This window comes from Geospiza fortis, unplaced genomic scaffold (genome assembly GCF_000277835.1).
Source record: "Geospiza fortis unplaced genomic scaffold, GeoFor_1.0 scaffold72, whole genome shotgun sequence".
Lineage (NCBI taxonomy): Eukaryota > Metazoa > Chordata > Aves > Passeriformes > Thraupidae > Geospiza > Geospiza fortis.
Window position 1 is genome coordinate 3211835 of NW_005054338.1, and position 20699 is coordinate 3232533.

The 20699-nt window shown below is 46.8% G+C and overlaps 1 protein-coding gene across 6 annotated transcripts; it reads left to right on the top strand.

The window, feature by feature from the left end:
* The first annotated feature begins 424 nt into the window (after positions 1-424).
* On the top strand, positions 425-15104 carry BCL9 (BCL9 transcription coactivator). 6 transcript variants are annotated; one of them, XM_031058106.1, is made up of 9 exons: positions 425-507; positions 3464-3770; positions 5332-5648; positions 6541-6730; positions 7201-7300; positions 7714-8760; positions 9199-9943; positions 11610-11870; positions 12913-14181. In XM_031058106.1, the coding sequence occupies exons 2-9, from the start codon at positions 3718-3720 to the stop codon at positions 14028-14030; spliced, it is 3831 nt and encodes a 1276-aa protein (XP_030913966.1). In that variant the 5' UTR covers positions 425-507; positions 3464-3717; the 3' UTR covers positions 14031-14181. The 6 variants fall into 6 exon arrangements, with proteins under 6 accessions (XP_030913966.1, XP_030913964.1, XP_030913962.1 ...); XM_031058104.1 differs by having other exon boundaries at positions 7714-9943; positions 12949-15104; XM_031058102.1 differs by having other exon boundaries at positions 7714-9943.
* Positions 15105-20699: the final 5595 nt, after the last annotated feature.

Consider the following 20699-nt stretch of genomic DNA (forward strand, 5'->3'; position numbering starts at 1 on the left):
TCTGGCTGTGGAGGAGGTTGCACATATGAAGCACAAGGGTTTGGCAGGAGTTGCTGGGCACATTGTGAGGGGAAGGTGAGCCTTTGAAGAGAGATGGGTGCAGAGAAGGGAAGATGACATGCCCAAGCTTTGTGCCAGCTTCTCTAAGCACAGATGAGCTCATGGGAATCCAGCTGGCTAAACTTGAGAGTGCTAAAGCAGGTCTGCCCTATTTCCCCTCCATGGGCAGCGTGGATCTTCAGAGTCTTCCGGTCTGATGGTGGCTTCTTGGGTGCTGATAAATCTTTCCAAGCTGAGCAGAGGCTTCCCCTTGGTGGTTCAGAGCAGCTTTTGATTTCTCTGCTTCTGTGGTTGAATGCATGGAAGGGGTGTACAGCTTAGCTGTGAGTTCTTGTTGGTGAAACCTTTTCTCTTCTTTTTCCAGGTGACTGTTTTTTGTGAGACAAGTGGTTTGCAACTCATGGCCTCCACGATGAGTACTGCAGTGTCGTGACACCAGGGGTCTTGGTAAGCTACTTGTTGGAAAAACAAGGATCTAAATATCTCCGCGAATGCAGATCCATCTGTTTTGTCTATGCAGTTAAAGTTTGAATTAATTTAAAGCCATCCAAATTGTAGGCGGCAAGCAAGTGGGGTGGGGCTACATTTTCTCCTGTTCTCACCTCCTCTTCTGAGCTTGTAATGATAGTGATGCGGTTACATGATCAACCAGGTCAGGGGGAAAATCCAGCTGGATAGAAATTTTTGTTGTTCTCCTTGGGTTAGTTTGCATTCAGATCTTTCCCTGATGTGGTGAGAATGAGTAGCCAGCTGAACCATCCCATTTCTCTGCAGCCTTTGCCTGCCATACCTTAAAGCCATCTTGAAAATACAGCCTTGGATGTAGCTTTCCAAAATGTCTTGAAAAGTGGTTTGACCATTTACTGTCACTGACCCTACCTCTAATTTTAAAGCAATGATACAGGCTTTGCTATGGTAGGCAGACTCCAGCTGCAAAAATACATTTCTCTAGGGCTTTTCCATTATTGAACCCTAGATTCCCAGGCATATATGTGTTAGAAGTGCATTGAGAAAAATCATGAGACATTCCATTTCACATTATAAAAGATGGTACATTCCCCATGTGCAGAAATAAGAAACTGAGGAAGTTGAGTTGCTGTTGTTCCTCCAATGAATATTTTGATGTATCCTTTATAGCTCTCTCTGGTAAGAATAAATTTAAACTGAGATTGGAAAACACAGTTCCCTTGCACAGCACATCACTTCTAGTATATGGAAGATGTGTATATAGAATAATAAAAAAGGTTAAAAAATTGGAGGGTTCTCCTCCCACCCCTGGGTGAAGTACTTGAAAGTTTGGTGATGTCAGGAATCCCATGTAGCCAGTGTGATTGTGATTCTTATCTTCATGTTTTCTCATTGCACTGTACAAGACTGGGACCCTTGAGACAATTCTCATCCTGTAATAAAAGGTAACATAATGTATAAATATCCAAATGGAAAAGCAGAGGATTAAGCAAGCAGAATACTTAAGTTCATCATGCAGGCATCTATGTCCTGCTGTAAGCATCAAGCTCTGCACACTGTTGTGCTGTTACTCCTGTTCGCATTTTTTTTTACCTGGAATTCACTGTATTTTCAGTCACACCTTCACCTTTAGTGAGGGTGCAGAAGTTTCACAGAGTTCCACTGTCTTTTACAGATGTGTCAATCTCTTGGAAAAGCAGAGTTGGGTGCTGTTGATAATGTTACAGTTTTATTTAACAAAACAGACACAGGAGCCAAATTTGCATGCAAAGATGATACAATTTAGATATGTGTGAAGAGATTCTGTCTCCTCTTTAATGTATCTGTATAGAACCAGCTGTAATTGCAACATGATAGTAGGAACAAAAGGGATAGGGTAACTCCAACATTGTTCCCAAAATCAGCGGGATAACCAGCTAATAGCCCCAGAGAGGTGTGTGAGTCCTCTGGAGTGTGTGGCTCAGACTGAAGTTCATCTGATTATGCTTGATAAGAGGCCTTTAAAATGAGACATTTCCTGCAGCAACATTCCCCACATTAATAGGTTCATGCAGCACAGTGGAGGTGAGAATAGGCAGTAGGATGACTTCTCTGACTCATTGAGGAGATGTGGGGTAGAGAGGAGAATTTTTGTAGGTGATGCAGAACTTCACACAACTACTGCAGTGTGGATCATATTAAAGTAGAGCAGCACAAAGTCACTAAGATGTGTAACAGCACAACCTCACAACTGTACAAATTTGGGGAACTGAAAAACCATGGTGCTTAATACTTAAGTTGCTGGTAACTTTACTTGGCCAGAGGTGATCACAAAGTGCCCATGTCTTTTAATCCTCTGGTGTCATCAGCACATTAGCCAATTTTTTGTTTTAAAATGCAGTTTGAACACTAGTTTCTTCATAAAATTCAAGACACTCCCATCCTAATAAGATTTATTTTGTTTCATTTGGTATATATGGGAAGAAACTACTTCTTTGGTGCTGAGAAGGAATATCGAGAATACTTACATTTGAATAATATTTAACTAGCAATGCTTAATACATTAACAATAAATCTTGGTTAGATTCTAAATTAAGTGGATTTGCATCTGAGTAGGTGAGATGAACAGGAGAGATTTTGTTGAAACATAAACAAGACAGAAATTTGTTCCAAAATAATTTAGCCCAAAGCACGTAAACAGTAATGTTCAATAGTTTCCACCTCCAGAAACAGCTTTATGTGCCTTACTGCCTGCGTCATGCATATTGTTTCTTAGAAAGAAGCTGAAAAAGCAGCTGCTTTTTTTTGTGCCTTTTTTTTTTAAAGCCTCATTAATGTGCGGTGTGTTACTGAGCAAATTTAGCTGGGTACTACTCCAGTGCTTTTTTGACCTTTCTAATAGATATGATGAGTGACTAACCCCTCATGCTTTCAGAGTAATCACACAGAGCAGTAACTTACAGGTGGTCAGGAAGGAATTTTATTTTATTTTTCTCCCTTTGTGTAACCCTTAGCACACATCATTGAACATATGTCTGGGTATATTGGACCAAAGAGACAAAAGATTTAAGCAGAGTTTATGTTCTTAAGAAATATCAGATTACGGCCATTCACAGGGGAATTTTGGATAGCTAAGTCATGTTGGGGATTTGTACTTTTGGCTTCCTACTGACTTTTGAAGTGTCTTTAATGTAAGTGTTCAGATACAAGGTGCTTCCCTGTTTTGTTGACTCCAGAATGATTTGTTTTGGACAAAGGAAAGATGGCCTCACTGCCTGTAAACTGAATGGCCAGCCAGGGCTGCCTCTGGTCTGAAACTCACATCTGTCTGAAAGCTCTTCTTCTCTGTCTTCTTGGGAATGGGGGAAGAATTGCCATGCATTGCTTCACACCAGACACATCTGCTTGGGAAGTTCCTCATTGGTTTTCTGTTCTCTCCTTGTGGGGTGGTTTGCAGCGTGCCCTGGAGATGCGAGACTTCCCCTGGGCAGCAGGAGGCACGCATCTAGAGAATGCTGGAGCTGCAGGAGGGAAGTGCCCAGTGCAAAAGCAGCGAGGAGCAAAGAGAAAAAAGGCAAGCAGGCAGCCAGCACTGAGAGAAGCGGGTGGCAGGAAGTGCTTCGACGCTGCCTCTGGCGGCACGCTCCCCAGAGGAACTTGACGAGAGCCCATCTGCGTGTGTGTGAGACTGTGAGCTCAGGATTTCTGTCAATGCATTCCAGTAACCCCAAAGTGAGGAACTCCCCGTCAGGCAACACACAGAGGTAAGGAGAAGAGCCTGCAGTCAGCTGCTGTGGGTTGGTGCACATTGCCACCGTGCCCTGCTGCTGGATTAGCCCAAGGACTGTGGCAGTGTGGCTTCCTGGTCCCTCTGTGCTCCCATTAGCCTGCTGAGTATCTGAGCAGTGGCTGCACAGTGCTGGTGGTCTCTGTGCTTGCAAGGCTCAGGATGAGCTGAAAGCTGTAAACCCATGAGGCGTGGATTCTCTGTTCTTTGTGCTCTCCTCCCTTCCACCAGGTGCCTGGATAGGCTGTAGGAGAGTAAACCTGCTGTTTCTATCTTGGTTTTTTTCCCTTTCCTCCTCTTCTTATTATCTATTTCCTGAGAGATAGTTGGGCATCAGAAGGTCTCTCTCTGTACTTTCACACAAAATGCTTTCTCCATATTATTGGCTTGAACAGCCTGGAGAAGTGATCAACTGAGCACTGAGATCCTCTGTGTCAGTCACCTGCCAGTGCAGCTGGGCAGCATTTCTTCTCCACTAATTTGGAAAGGGAAAAATAGGAAAGCAAAGCAGTGTCCAGGGACTTTAGGATGGTTCTGATTGACAGCATTCTTGAGTTTGAGTATTTACTCCTAGAGGTCATCTGGAGCTTAACAGTATTTCAGAGAGAATGCTTCTGAGTCAGATGTCTGTCCAGAGGAAGGAACAGCTTGTGTGAGACCCACGGTGAGGATGCTAGCAAGCACTGCCTGTTGGAAGTGATAGTGATGATGCTAAAACACAATGCAGAGGATATAATAGCAGTGGAGGGTGAGGAGGGAAGGGATGCCTAATACCCGTAGAACCCAGAGGAGCAAAATATTTTTAGGGTGCAGTTTGCTGGATGGAAGAGGAATGAAAGACTCCGAGTCTCCTTTGGCAAACTGAGGAGGATTCATGTGCCCCATTTTGCAGGAGTGTGCTTGGAGATGGTATCCTTCTCTTTCCTTATTCAGAGGCAGGTTGTAGCTGGTTTAATTGTTTTCACGGTCAGAGGTTTGTGTTTCTCTGGCAGCTCGCCCCAGTGGATGACGAATGCTGCAGTAATGCTGGGTTTTCCTTGTGCTCCCTGTAGAACTGGATAGGGAGGTGCAAGGGAGGGGTTGGGGGGGGTCTGCTGATCAGAGCTGCAGTGTACTTGGGGTCCAGGAGAATGGTGAGGGGAACTTTATAGTGCCTTGTTTGTTTACTCTGAGCTGGTCTTGGTGTGAGGTGCTTCTCTGTGCACATAGAAACCGTTGTCTTTATTGACAGAAGCGCCAGAGGTGGGTCCTCATGTGACAGCAGTTTCTGGGATCTGGCAGGTCTGTGGTTTGCCCTGGTGCCTTCTTGAGCAATGAGATTCCATCTTGGATAATAACCCTTTCAGGGCATGTTCAAAAAAGCACCTGCATGACTCTAAGCTTGCAGGCATTTTTTATTTGTCAGCAATTGTCTTAGCTTGTAAAGGTGACAGTGGTTGTTTCTGCTTCACTCTAATCTGTTCCTACAGGGCTGAATGAATCAATGGTGTGATTTGTCACTTTTTCCTTTTCTTTCTTTTTTTTTCCTCTCTCCCCAGTAGCCCCAAATCAAAGCAGGAGGTGATGGTCCGTCCTCCTACAGTGATGTCCCCGTCTGGCAACCCTCAGCTGGATTCCAAATTTTCCAACCAAGGCAAACAAGGGGGCTCCACCAGCCAATCCCAGCCCTCTCCCTGTGACCCCAAAAGTGGAGGTCACACCCCCAAAGTGCTCCCGGGCCCGGGTGGGAGTATGGGGCTGAAGAATGGGGCTGGAAATGGTGCCAAGGGGAAGGGGAAGAGAGAGAGGAGCATTTCAGCAGACTCCTTTGAACAGAGGGAAGCTGGGACTCCTAATGATGACCCAGAAATCAAAGGTATGTTTGCTAGGGTTCATGTGCAAGTGCACACTATCAGTCTGAATCCTCTGTGAGATGGAGAATTGCTCTGGAAGTATTAGTGAAACATTTTGTTTGTCTGGGGTTCTCAAAGTTCCAGCCAATGAAGTCTAAAGGTCTTGAAAGCAGGCAAAGAGGAGAGGTTGTCATAGCTGGCATTGGTAAATGTCTTGTTCACGCTCGGTTAGAGCCCAGACCTGACTCTGGTGGGAAAGTTCCTTTGTAACTCTTAAACTCCCCCAGAGGATTTAAAAGTACAAATGCAACCTGTTGGTCTCCTTCTGGCCTTTGGCCTTCCAGGAACTGTTCTGTTGTAACTGGGGTTTTAACAATATGCAGGTCTGTTTTGTCAACACAGATACATAACCCATAGCACCCTGACTGGTAACACAAGCCAGAGAGCTGGGATTTCTGTTCCTGGCTCCAACATTGCCTCTGTGAGGCAGTGCAAAACCAGACCACATCCTCAGTTGTCCATTTGCTATGTCACCTAGCTAAGGTGGCTGAACAAAAGAAAAAGTAGTTTTGCAGGAGTGTTTTCTGAGGCAGACATATTTATCTTTGCTCCTACATAAAAGTGTAGTTTTCCTGCTTTTTTATGTGGTCATTAGAGAATTCAAAGAGATCAGTTGTGGGAACTGCCACTTTCCTTGGAAAGGGACACAAGAGGAGCTTTCTCCCAGTGTTGCATGAAGTACACCAAGGCTTTAGAGGAAAGACTTGTGGTGTAACAGAAGAATTGCCTTCAGTGGTGCTTGAGGAAGAAGCAGAAAATTTCAGAGGAGAAAAAGCTCTGATCAGTTTCCAGAATTGATTTGCAAAGAGATCCCATGATAGTGATTCCCTGCTTTTCCCCTTTGTCCCTTTCCAGACTGCAATTCTGCTGATCATGTGAAATCCCAGGAGTCTCAGCACACACCACACTCCATGACTCCTTCAAATGCTTCAGCCCCACGGTCTTCCACACCTTCCCATGGTCTGACTGCCACTTTGGAGCCAGCAAGTGGGCAGAAGACTCCATCCAAAGTGGTTTACGTCTTTTCTACTGAGATGGCCAACAAGTAAGTAGGTAGCTGCTTGAATGTCTTCTGGGAGCAGGAATTACATTTGTGCTCATCTTTTAAGAGATTATCAAGGGCACTTTCTGCATCAAGTAGCAAAAAGTCATTACTTGTTTTGGGGAGGCTGAAGAGGTTGGAGTGGACCATATCCCTACCTTCTTTGCTCTGAGAAGTAATTGATTCATTCTCTGAGGTATGGGTATATATTTTTTTTTGGCAAATACTGGTGGATATTGTTTTGCAATCCATGCAATGGATAGAAGCCAGGATGGCTTAAACTGAGACATGAACCCTGAATGCTGATGAGTTTGTAGATGTAAGCATTTTTCTTTTGCTACTCATCTACAGTGAAATATGTGTGGCTAAATCTTTCTCCCTTTTGCCAGCTGAAAGATAGAAAGGAGGCCAGTTAAGAAAAATTGATTCTTGGTTTCAACTGGATATGTGCATCTGCCTGTCTGTCTTTGCAGGGCTGCAGAAGCTGTGCTGAAGGGACAGGTGGAAACCATTGTGTCCTTTCATATCCAGAACATCTCAAACAGCAAGGCGGAACGAAACACTGTACCCTTGGTAGGGAATACCTGCATGGGGGTGAGAAGGGGAAATTGTAAATGTGCCTGTGTCTGGTTCAGAGAGATGGATGATTATTTACACTCTGAAATATGTTTTAGGAAGACAGACCGTTGCCATTCAGACTGCAAATAAATGTCTTGGGTCATCCAAAAAAGAGTTAGAGTCTTGCAATATTTGGGTAGTGTATTTCCAACCTGTAGGTCATGTAGAGCTAGCACAGACAAAAGGGGTCCCTGCACTAATGCCTTGAGCAAAGCAGGTTTCTGCATTGCCAAGAGGCTGCTGTGTAATTGCTGCATGAAGGCAAATTTTGGGCTGGTGGGATTGAGATAGGGTATTTCGTTTGCACTGTTGCTTATGTGACACGGCTGTAAGAAGAGCAAGTGACTGAGTGTGGCTTTCTCTTGCAGAATCCTCAGATCACTGCACTTCGGACTGAACCCAAGCCCCTGCCACAGCCCCAGCCCCCCGCTGCCCAGGACCAGAACCCTCCCCAGAACGCCAAAATGCAGCCGACTCCGCCTGTGTCAGCGCCAGTATCCAAACCCACTGGCCCCCCATGTCCCATAGATCAGGACAGTCCCAGTGTGGAAAGCAAAGTGATGTCTGTGGGCAGCCCTGCCAACTCTACCCCGTTGCAGACAGAAGGATTTGGGCAGAGTTCAACCCCCAATAATCGAGCGGTTAGCCCAGTTTCCCAAGGTAGCAATAGCTCTGCTGCGGAGCCCAAAGGCCCTCCCCAGCAGGGGTCTGGTGGGGACCCATCCAGTTTGGGTGAGAATCCCGATGGACTGTCACAGGAGCAGCTGGAGCACCGAGAGCGCTCGTTGCAGACCCTGAGGGACATCCAGCGCATGCTCTTCCCTGATGAGAAGGAGTTTGCAGGAGGGCAAAGTGGGGGGCCACCCCCAAATGCTGGGGTGCTGGATGGTCCCCAAAAGAAACCCGAAGGGCCGATACAGGCTATGATGGCTCAATCCCAAAGTTTAGGCAAAGGGTCGGGGTCTCGGACAGATGGAGGGGCTCCTTTTGGCCCTCAAGGACACAGGGACATGCCTTTTTCCCCAGATGAAATGGGGCCACCACCAATGAACTCCCAGTCAGGAGCCATAGGCCCCGACCACTTGGACCACATGACTCCTGAGCAGGTGGCCTGGCTCAAGCTGCAGCAGGAGTTTTACGAGGAGAAGAGAAGGAAGCAAGAGCAGGTGGTTGTGCAGCAGTGTTCCCTGCAGGACATGATGGTCCACCAGCACGGGCCTCGTGGGGTGGTCCGAGGTCCTCCCCCTCCTTACCAGATGACCCCTGGTGAGGGCTGGGGACCTGGGGGTCCGGAGCCCTTCCCTGAAGGCATGAACATGTCACACTCTCTGCCCCCCAGGGGCATGGCCCCTCATCCCAATGTGCCCGGGAGCCAGATGCGCCTGCCTGGTTTTGCAGGAATGATGAACCCTGACATGGAAGGCCCCAATGTCCCGAATCCCGCCTCACGGCCTGGGCTTTCAGGAGTTAGTTGGCCAGATGATGTGCCAAAAATCCCAGATGGGCGAAACTTCCCCCCTGGTCAGGGTGTCTTCAGTGGCCCTGGCCGAGGGGAGCGGTTCCCCAATCCGCAGGGCCTGCCTGAAGAGCTCTATCAGCAGCAGCTGGCTGAGAAACAGATGGGCCTCCCTCCTGGTCTGAACATGGAAGGCATCAGGCCTGGCATGGAGATCAACAGAATGATGCCCTCCCAGAGGCACATGGAGCCTGGGAACAACCCCATCTTCCCTCGCATGCCGGTAGAAGGACCGATGAGCCCATCTAGGGGGGACTTCCCAAAAGGAATACCCCCACAAATGGCTTCTAGCAGGGAGCTGGAGTTTGGGATGGGCCCTGGCAGCATGAAGGGGGACATGGGCATGAATGTCAGCATGGGCTCCAACCCACCCCTGGTCCCTCAGAAGCTGAGGGAGGCAGGAGTCGGGCCGGAAGAGATGATGAAGCTGCGCCCCGGTGTGTCGGAGATGCTCTCCTCTCAGCAGAAAATGGTGCCGCTGCCGTTTGGGGAGCACCCGCAGCAGGAGTATGGCATGGGTCCCAGGCCTTTCCTTCCCATGTCTCAGGGCCCAGGAGTCGGTCTGCGGAATCTCAGAGAACAGATGGGGCCTGACCAAAGGACTAACAACCGGCTCAGCCACATGCCGCCACTACCTCTCAATCCCACCAGTAACCCGAATAGCCTCAACACTGCTCCCCCTGCGCAGCGCAGCCTCGGCCGCAAGCCCTTGGATATCTCTGCGGCTGGCCAGGTGCATTCGCCAGGAATCAACCCCCTGAAGTCCCCCACCATGCGCCAGGTCCAGTCTCCCATGATGGGGTCTCCCTCGGGGAACCTCAAGTCCCCTCAGACGCCCTCCCAGCTGCCAGGAATGCTCGCGGGCCCCACTGCCGCAGCTGCTGCTGCCTCCATTAAATCCCCCCCTGTCTTGGGGTCTGCTGCTGCTTCTCCTGTCCACCTCAAGTCTCCGTCTCTCCCCGCACCTTCTCCTGGATGGACTTCATCTCCAAAGCCTCCTTTGCAGAGCCCTGGGATTCCCCCGAACCACAAGGCGTCTCTAACCATGTCTTCTCCAGCCATGCTGGGGAACGTGGAGTCGGGTGAGTGCTGCCTCTGCTAGCCAGATTTGGTGCTTTGGTACATGTTGGGTCATCCAAGATGTGCAGCAAAGGGAGGGAGGAGGGTTCCTGCAGCAGGATAAGAGCTGGATGGCCCTTTCCCTATTTGACGTGGGCTGTGCTGAGGATTTGGTGGGTGGCCATGCAAGTGGAGGGTGAGGACTTCTCCTCCTCCTGTTGTATTTGTGGATTTGCACCCTGCCTCCCATTTGTTGAGCTGTGCGGTGATCCACTCTGAGGATGTAAAAGCAAAAGGATGGGCTTGAGAGGTGTGAAAAGATATGGCGGATCGATGGGAGAAATCTCTCCTTGGAAGGGCTTTGTGCTGTTCTTCCATAGCTCACAGTCGTTGTAGCTCAACAGAGACCCAGTTGATGTTATTAAAGCACTTTGGTGTAAAAGGTTCCTACAGAGACGTGCTGAGCAGTTAACCAGCTGTGTATCTACACACGGGTCAGGAATGGTCGGTCCTTTCTAGGTTTACATTGCAGACAGGAAGTTGTGATTCAGTTGTTCAGACTTTCAAGCATTTTGGAGCGATCTAACCACCGCTGTACATAACATTTGGTTGTGTGCTGGGCTGTGCTGTGCCTGGGACCTTGGGGTCCCGCTGCTGGCACACCTCTGCACTCACCCTTCTCAAAGCTCACCCTCCCTTCAGTCCAGGCTTCCAGAGCTCTGGGCAGCCTTCCCGCCCGGGAAATTCTCCTGGCTGGGAGAGTGGAGCCCTTTGCCCACGTTGCCCTCTAGTGCTGCCGCGGGTAACAGCGGGGACCAGGACTGGGATGTGCCTGTGGGGTCGGCGGCTTGGGAGGGCACCCAAGTGCTTCAGTCTGTGCCTTACTTAGTGCTTAATGAATGCTTTGACATGCAGCTCTTCCAAACCTTGGATCTTCCAGCATTGCAGTTTTTTTATATTCCCTATTCTCATTTCCTCTTTTTGGCTGGGAGGGGCTGAGGAACGTGCAGTGAATTTTCAGTGAGAGTACAGCTTCAGTTTAGCATCTGCACATTGGTCTGGGTGGCATAAAATTCATCAATGAGGAACAAAGGAGATTGGAAGTGCAGCTAAGTTACTTCTAATTTTGTGAGAGCAAAGGATGATATTAAGTTAATAGGTGCAGAGAATGTTTCTTTCATTGGAATAAGCAGCTAATATCTCTGTATGAAACAGGAAATGCAACGTAAACAGGGAGTTTTACTTGTAGCTCCTGATGCAGCTTGTCAAAAATGTGCTCGCATGTCTCAGCATAATATCTGCTACAGCTTGCCTTGTGCTGCATGTCTTTTTTGATTTTAGATTTTGATTTTTATGGCTAGCTCTGCTACCTAAGTCTGTCTTCATTGTATGGAAATGAATAGTAAAATTTTCAGACTAAACTGGTAATTCTTCATGTGGATTTGTGGAGGCTTAAGATAGTTCTAGTTAGAAGTGAGATGCAGTGGGATAACAGATATTAATCAACATGACCAATAGGCTTATTTTTCTGGTTACCTTTCGTAATCATTGACTGCATTAGTCATGTAAAGTCTTGCAATAGGAAAGATTTCCAGGTTTTGAGATTTCTAGGGGAAAAGAGTTTGATTTAAGAAAAACAGTGAGAAGGAGAAAAATTTAAATTCATTCTCTTTTCTTTTTTTCCCTAAGGTGGTCCACCTCCTTCCACAGTCAGCCAGTCTGCTCCTGCGACTCTCCCTGGAAATCTTCCCTCTAGCAGTCCTTACACAATGCCTCCAGAGCCAACCCTGTCCCAGAATCCCCTCTCCATTATGATGTCCAGGATGTCCAAATTTGCCATGCCCAGCTCTACACCGCTCTATCATGATGCCATCAAAACTGTGGCCAGCTCGGATGACGACTCCCCTCCAGCACGCTCCCCAAACTTGCCACCTATGAACAGCGTACCAGGTAAGAAAATCAAAGAAACATAAGCACAAGGCATCAGGGTGATTTTTGGGAAACCTCATCAAAGGAAGACAGTGAGATGGGAAAAAACTTGAGGAATATATAGCCATGGGTTGTTTTTGAGGAAACATTTACAATTCTCTGAGATGGAAATTCTCCTTGTAACTGTTTTTTTCTGTGCAGAAAGTTTGTGTTCTTCAGAAGGTGTCTAACATGGAAAGCACTTGTGTATGGGAGAGATTGCCCCTCAGGCAGACTGGAATGGTTTGTGTGAATGAAGGCTGCTCATGGGATTAAGGGTCGGACCTACAATGTGTTATCCAGAGGAAACTTTACCTCTCCTGTCTTAAGGCAGTGCCATAGAAGCTTCACTGTTTTGGGGTGGTTTGTCTGGACACTGAATCATCAAAAACATAAAAGTAGGCTGCAGCACCTCCACCCTATTGAATTAATAGATGAAAAAGGGGATGAGTGGATGTTTCAAGAGAGTGGCAATTGGTAATGAACTCTTGATGACTTTTCCTGTAGCTTTGCAGTGTGTTTCACACAGTAATGGCTGAATATATCTGGGGAAAGCTGGCTAATTGAATAAGTTCATGATGGTAACTCATTAACCTCATTGATCAGTGCCTCTTAGTCTTATGAAGGTTACCTGATTTATCACTGCTGAGTTTTGAAAGGAGTTCCAGTCACTTCCCAGTGGACAAGTGTCCATATGCTGATAATCTGTCACAGATGTGTTTGCTACTGCCTGTGTCATCCAGACTGCCAGGGAGGTAGTAAAAGTATGGTTTGGATTGAAATCCTACTTATGGAGCAGGCTTTTGTCACTGATAGGGCAGTGACAAGCTTAGGGAGGTGGCTGTTTGAGTGGCATCGAATTTCTGGTCAAAATAACACTTTTCAAAGCCACTGCTGATGTTTTTTTTACTAGCACTGTTTTTTTGTGTGTCTGCAGACTTGGTAACCTTGCAGAAAGCTCTCTGATGGCTTTATTTATTATTACTGGTTGATGTCTAAATGTGATTCCTTGTTTCTTCCCTAGGAATGGGCATTAATTCTCAGAATCCTCGAATTTCAGGTCCAAACCCAGTGGGTCCAATGCCAACCCTTAGCCCAATGGGAATGACCCAGCCTCTTTCCCATAACAACCAGATGCCCTCTCCAAATGCTATGGGACCCAATATACCTCCTCACGGGGTCCCCGTGGGACCCGGCCTGATGTCACACAACCCAATGATGGGGCATGGTTCCCAGGAGTCTCCAATGGTACCTCAAGGACGCCTGGGCTTCCCGCAGGGGTTCCCTCCCGTACAGTCCCCTCCACAGCAGGTGCCATTTCCACACAACGGGCCCAGCGGTGGACAAGGCAACTTCCCAGCGGGAATGGGCTTCCATGGAGAAGGACCTCTGGGGCGTCCTACCAACCTGCCCCAAAGTTCGACAGATCCAGCACTTTGCAAGACTGGAGGCCCTGGCGGTCCAGACTCCTTCACTGTTCTTGGAAACAACATGCCTTCGGTTTTCACTGATCCAGAGCTGCAGGAGGTGATCCGTCCCGGAGCCACGGGAATACCCGAGTTTGACCTGTCCAGGATTATCCCGTCGGAGAAGCCCAGCCAGACACTACAGTATTTCCCTCGTGGGGAGGTGCCAGGCCGCAAGCAGCCGCAAGGTCCCGGGCCTGGCTTCTCCCACATGCAGGGGATGATAGGAGAGCAGACCCCGAGGATGGGACTAACATTGCCCGGCATGGGGGGCCCCGGGCCGGTGGGAACTCCAGATATCCCTCTGGGCACGGCTCCGTCCATGCCCGGTCACAACCCGATGAGGCCGCCGGCCTTCCTGCAGCAGGGCATGATGGGGCCACACCACCGCATGATGTCACCAGCACAGCCCGCCATGCCCGGCCAGCCCGCGCTCATGAGCAACCCCGTGGCCGCCGTGGGCATGATCCCGGGCAAGGACCGAGCCCCCGCCGGGCTCTACAGCCACCCGGGCCCCGTGGGGTCACCTGGCATGATGATGTCAATGCAGGGCATGATGGGACCCCAACAAAACATCATGATTCCCCCCCAGATGAGGCCCCGAGGTATGGCTGCTGATGTTGGCATGGGAGGATTTAGCCAAGGCCCTGGGAACCCAGGGAACATGATGTTTTAAGCTGCTACCATAAGACTGGATGTTCTGATCCTTGTCAAGATGAGATTCCGAGTCCTGAGGGCTTTTTTGGAAGCTTCAGGAGTACAGTTTGGCCATGCAATAGGTGAAAAGAGACCAGAGGATGCTTTGGGAAATCTCGAATGTATGGAATTACCTGAAAAAAAAATATTCATTTTAACAGGTTGTTTTTTTTTTAAGATTTATTTTTTAAAAATTATTTTTGTGGACTTGGGTATCCCGTGACGGCACCTGCTTTGAGAATCTGTAGCTGTATTTTGAGAATTGCCATTTGTCACAAGTTGCACCATTCTCTGTATGTTTACGTCCTTCGGACTGGCTTCTCCCAGGACTCTCGGTTATTTTTGGGGTTTTTTGTGTACTGTACTATATTGTAAAAGGGATTTTAGCAGAGACTTTAGTCTTTGGGGTGAGAGGAGAATGGGATTCTAGGCTGTTTACTTTAGGTGGAGAATCCATCTTCAGAACTTCGGACTATTTTCCTTCAACTCCAATGTATAGAAAAACCAAACTACGACCTCAGAGCAGAGTATTAATGAAAAGCACAAAAAGGAACTTAAGTTCAGTGAGGGGAATCTTTTAAAAGAAATAAATAATAAGTTAAGGACATATTTTTCAAATTATGGCGTGCTGTCCAGCACCTTCTGTCTCTCCCTCCCACTCTTTATTAAATAGGCTTCTCTCTCTCTCCGTCCCCTTCTGTCTCCTCCTATGGCAGCTGCAATACATTGTGTTATTTTGGGGAGTAAATCTAGGAGAGCCTCTCCTCACGTGGGGACTCTTCCCACTTTTAGGAAGGGGCTGGACTTGGACACTGTTACATCCTACAGTAGTCTCTCTCACTGTTTCCTATTCTCCTTTTCTTAGAAACCCCAAGTGATTTTATTAATGTGGGAGTGGAACAGACACTAAAAGTTACCCAGGATTTTTTTTTGTGGTTATTTTTTTTTCCTCCCCAGCGTAAAACGTTCTGTGTAACCTCCATTAAATTTGGTACAAAACCACTCGCCAGGGCTGTGGTGTCAGAAAAATAAAATATATTGTTTCTTACAAAAATGAACTGTCTCCTTTATCCAGTCCAGTTGTTTCTGTGTAGATCAATCAGCTGGCCAGATGACTGTTTGCTCTTCCTTGTGATCACAGCCAGCCTAGAGGCCAGGTGGGCTAAACTTTGACAGCTCCTAAAAGTCTGGTCAGTAGGCAGCTGTGTGCTCCTTTTGAGGCAATTCTATTAACTTAATCCTGAACTGAGCTTGTTTTCCCTTGGAGTGAGGTCTTATTTCAGAACACCCCAGGAACTATACTTACAGACTTCCTCAATTTGTTGAGGGTCAAGGAACAGATGAAACTTGTCTCCGTCACTTCCTCCTGGAGAATGTTTGCAGCACTGCAAGGTACATGGGTTTGAGCTCCCCCTGAGCAGCAGAGTCAGTCTGCTGAGGCACTGGGATTGTGTCCCTCTCTGGGGACTTTGGATTGGGTCAGGTCTCTGATTGCCAGCACTGAGAGCCTGAGATGGTGGGGAAGGATGAACTTTAATAACAAAGGTGAGAGAGAAATTGTCAGTGAGCAGATTTTTATCAAGACAGCCCTGCTGAGTAAATCGTTGCTTTGCCACAGTTCTCATCGATTGCTTCCTAATCCCCTGTCTTTTCACACTTGCCTTTTGAGAGGATTTCAGCAAGGAGGTTTTATGGTCTTGCCTATGAGGAGTGAAAGGATGGATGACAAAACATGGATTGGGAGTTGAGCCCTGCTCCTGGAGAATACCAGCATGAGCCAGATATGGATCTGTAGGCCAGGGTGTGGGCTCTGTGGCTGGCTGTTCTCTGGTCCCCCAGCACTGTATATGGAGTGGGTAATCTGTTCTTCCTTCCACTTACTGCTACTTAAAATTATTTCAATGAGTAGTTTCTTGAGAGGGCTGGCCATTTGTGCGAAAATTCATGTGGAGAATGAGTATTTTTAACATGCTTGTGTGTGAGAATTTTTTAGAGTTAACTGATCTTTAACAGGTGGAAAAAGAATTCCTCTTGGTGGCTGATTTACTAAACTTTTGTTGCTGGTGTTATAAAATGAGTGAAGCCATGCACTGTTGGAGGCACGCAAGCCTGAGAGCCTTCTGTTGTCTGCTTCCAAATTCACCTTTGTGCTGTCATGCAAATTTACAATGATTTTGGGTGAGAATTACTCTTTTGACAAAGTGTAGGATGTCTGTTGTGGTGCTTCCCTCTGACAAGACAGGCAGCGTGAAGCACGGGCTTGTCAAGATTTTGGAAAGAGATGACAATGACACAGTAAGTGTTATTTCTGTAGAGCGGAATTACCTCTTCTTTAAGTGGTTGCACAGCTCCCATTTGAGGACCTTGCATGGGAATTGTTACAATGCAACCTTTTTAAGTGTTGCCTCTTCTGCCATCACTCCTGACTGTTTTTACCATGTTGAACAAAGCAAAGTTCTTGATCGACATAGAAATGAGCAGAAGGTTTTAGGATTTTTTTAAACTGTCATAGGGCCTCCTATGCCTGTTAAGATTTTGAATAGCAAAGGATTTGAAGTGGCTGTGACTTATTCTAGGAAAATTAGCATAGGAAATTCACCGTTTCAAAGCCACTGAACAGTGAGAGGATACATTTTAAACATACTGTATAATTAAAGTTCCTTCTGTGTCTAATTTATGATGCTGGCATTTGGTATCTTAATGAGATTTTTCCTACAGAAAGTGCAGAAGATGTGGATTCTCCTGAGTCCACATAGGTGCACTTAACCTCAGTGTTTGCACCAGCAGATGAACAAGAGTTGCTAAGGTCTTAGCTGGCTCCAGTTGTGAAAATGACTGTGTAGATGTGTGTAGATGAACTTCTTTGTTTTTTTCTGATCCTACTTCTTCCCTTTTTGCTTTGCAAATGGAAAAGCTTTCTAGCTGTCAGCCTTGCGGATTCACCTGAGGATCTGTAAGTCAGGATCTGTTCCCTCCTGCTTATCAATAGAAACTGTGACTCAGCTTTGGTAGTCATGGTACAGTTGAAGATGGAAAGTGGGTTGCCATTTTTAGTTTTCTTCCCCCCCCCTTTTTTTTTTTTAAGCTTTCAAATCATCCTCCTCCACCTTTGTTTGAAAGAATGAAATAGACTTTATTCATACATGCTTGGCTGCTCTTCCTCTCTAGTAACATGGGAGGAAACAGTCTGCTGTTCAAATTATCTCATCCCAGATGGCTGCGCAGCCGGAGTGTGGAGAGACTTAAAAGGTAAACCCAGCAGATGGTGAACTTCTGAAACGCGAAGTAATGTGCCTGCTAAATCAAAAGTTTAAAATATTTGAAATCTGTTTGTTTTAAATTAGTAGACTTGCACTCAGGTCATCTGTGAAGTACACGGGCAGTTTTAAGCACCATCCAAATAAACTTGAGATTTGTACCTGTATCATGGGCTACAGCTAATCTGCCAAAGATGAGAGCAAGATGAGAGCAAGGAGCCAGCCTTAGGAGTTAGGAGTTTAGTCCTGACATCCTTGGGGTGTCTAATGGGTCACATTTGAGAATACAGACCTGTGTGTAGAGATCTGATCTGCATCAGTCTTGGTTGGGATTTCAATGTTGGTAGTGCTTACAGTACAGTACATGTGTCTTGATTCAGAGTAGATGTGGGCACCCAAATCGTTCTGAGGATAAGTTGAAATGCCCCATTTTTTGTTCCCCCAGAGTGTTGTGACTATTACAAATAGCGTATATGCAGGGGCTTAATTTTGAGGTGCTTTGTGTACTCTCTGCTGTGCTGGTTTTCACTCAGGTGGCAGGACAGGCTACATTATATTGGTGGTGTCCTTCTGCACTCATGATGGTGAATGCTTTCCTTGTGCAGCCTCGCCAGGCTGCTGGCTGAAACCTGTTCCCTAATGTGACACTTCTTGGGGAAAAATGATCTATGTTTGATATAGGCCTGTATTTACTAAAATGTACTTCATTTTGTTAGTTAGTAGTAATTCTTAACCTAAAATAGTTAATGACACAGAAAAAAAAGTGATGCTGTTTTGTTTGGGATACTGGGAAATTGTTGATTTCTGAGAATTTTTATTCCACATTCTCAGGAATGCCTCAGCTCTTCCATGCCGTGTTTGCAATACACCAGCTCCCACTTACCTGTGTCTTTTGGTATTAAAACTCTTCCACTGTCCAACCAATCCTCTTCTGAAATGATCATTTACACTAGTTGTGGTCAGAAATAACTCCTCCTTCATCCTGTGGGCCACAACTACCATGGAAGTGCTCAGTGGAATGAACCATTGCATGGCCCAACCACTTTGACACTGAGGGGAAAGGTAAGGCTAGAACAGGGCAGAAGGAGCACTGCAGAAATCCTGCAAGAGACAGTGAAGTAACCTGTTCCCAGTGGTGCCTTCCTCCAAGCCACTGCCAAGAAGCTGGCCTGCTTTTCTGAGGTCTTCTGCTGTTACTGAAATTTGTGTTACCCTGCCTAGAGTGGTAGGAGGATCTTAATTGTGTAAAAGCAGTGCCCTCTTGAGCAACTTGTGCTTCTGAGTGCTCTGGCTTGGGGCTGTGTTGCAATTTTTTCCCTGCCTGGTGGTCAGTTTTGTTGGGGATGCTCCTAGTTATTAAGAATAGGTATGTGAATTCCCCTTTGGTATGGCCAAAGTTCCTGATGCCTTTTTCCAAGCAGTTCTTGCCTCACAAATAACTTGTAATCGTAGACCTAATATTTTCATCACTGTTCCCCAAATACTTGAAACTGTGTATAAGAGGGAGCTTGATTAGAGCAGAACACACTGTTCTTAAGGAGGGGTAGGCATTGATTTTTATGTAGTGGCATTATGGTTTCAGGCTGTACAAAAACTTGATGGAAAATAACAATGTTGTGTTTGCTTTTTTGACAGCTTCTAATAGCAGTTCAGTGAGACCTCCAGCAATGTATTTAGCATTCAAATTATTCTGTTCACTGTGGGTGGTATCAACATGCAATTGTGGTGGGGGCAGGCTAATGAAAGGGTAGGGGTAAATCCAGCCCATTCTTCTTAGGGAAAAGGTGCTCTAGTGCCTCCATCACATATCTTTCAATGGCTTACATTAAGTGATTTTTTCACCAAGCGAGAAGAGGTAACACAGAACCTAAATTGCAGGGCCATTTCAATAAATGGTCCCCTTATTTTAACCTCTGCCTATCCCAAAGGATGTAGGGACCATGTTTTATTTACTTATTAAAAAGTGGAGATCTTTTTGAATTAAATAGTCAGTGAGATTGAGTGCACCCTCAGCAAGTTTGCAGAGGACACGAAGTCAAGTGGTGCCATTGACATAAGAGAAGGACCTGGACAAACTTGAGAAGTGAGTCTGTGGGAACCTAGTGAGGTTCAACAAGTCCCAGTACATGGTGCTGCTCCTGGGTCAGGGCACTCCCAGACCTGAGACCAGCCTAGGAGAAGTCATTGAGAGCAGCCCTATGGAGAAGCACTTGGGAATTGTGGTGGATGAAAAGCTGGACATGAGCCAGCACCGTGTGCTCGCAGCCCAAAAAGCCAACCATGTTCAGGCCTGCATCCAAAGCCCCGTGGGCAGCAGGTCAAGGAGGGGATTCTGCCCCTCTGCTCTGCTCTGGTGAGACCCCACTGCAGTGCTGCATCCAGCTCTGGGGCACCCAGCACAACAAAGATGTGGACCTGCACAAATCAGTTCAGAGGAGGCCACAAAGATTATCAGAGAACTGGAAAACTTCTGTTATGAAAACAGGCTGAGAGAGTTGGGGCTGCAAAGCCTGGAAAAGAGAAGGCTCCAGAAGGACTTTAGAGCAGCCTTGAGTGCCTAATGGGGGGCTTATAAGAAATAGAGAGTGACTTTTTACATGGGCAGACAATGATAGGACAAGGGAGAACAGTTTTAAACTAAAGAGGAGAAATTAATGTTAAATTCTTTACTGTGAGAGTGGTGAGGCACTGGCACAGATTGCTCAGAGAAGCTGTGGATGCTCCATCCCTGAAAATGTTTAAGACCAGGTAGGATGGAGCTTTGAGCTGCTCAAGTGGATGGCATCCTTGCCCATGGCAGGGGGTTGGGACTGTGTGATCTTTAAGGTCCCTTCCAGCCCAAACCATTGTGATTCTATGACTTTGGCAACATTGTGATTCCCAGTACGGTCTTACAGGAAAAGCTGTCATCTCAGCCAGAAGTACTGCTGTTGGCTAGTGCTGTATTCCTCTTTCAGCAAGGGCAAGACAGATCACTGCTGCAAAAGGCTGAAGTTGATAGCAGCTCACCAGACTTCCTTGTTTAAAGCACATTAAGCAGAGTTCACCAAGACTGTGTGTTCTTGTACTTGGCCCACTGTGGTTGTTCTACATGTTCATGGCAGAATTTCCATAATTAGAGGAGTGCAGGAAAGAGGTTTGGAGGCTTGCTGTCCCTTTGGAGATGTTTCCTGTGCACGAAAATGCCCTCAAGAAGATGGGGTAGCTAAATGCTATGCAATTAGGGAGGCTCATCTGTCTGCAGAAAGCAACCCTCCAAAATGCCAAAAGAAAGGGAAAGGCACAATGCCTTCTGCAGTTTACCAAACATAAAATCAGTATTATGTCAAAGCTTTCAAGTCTGGTAGCACAGAGCAAGCTGGGCTTCATCCCACAGTCCCAGCAGAGGAGGA

Bases quoted from the DNA above. Each gene is read 5' to 3' on its own strand.
- BCL9 (XM_031058102.1), top strand. From the start codon at position 3,718: ATGCATTCCAGTAACCCCAAAGTGAGGAACTCCCCGTCAGGCAACACA. The intron at 3,771-5,331 runs GTAAGGAGAAGA...CTCTCTCCCCAG, and splicing joins CCGTCAGGCAACACACAGAG to TAGCCCCAAATCAAAGCAGG. The intron at 11,871-12,912 runs GTAAGAAAATCA...TTTCTTCCCTAG, and splicing joins ACCTATGAACAGCGTACCAG to GAATGGGCATTAATTCTCAG.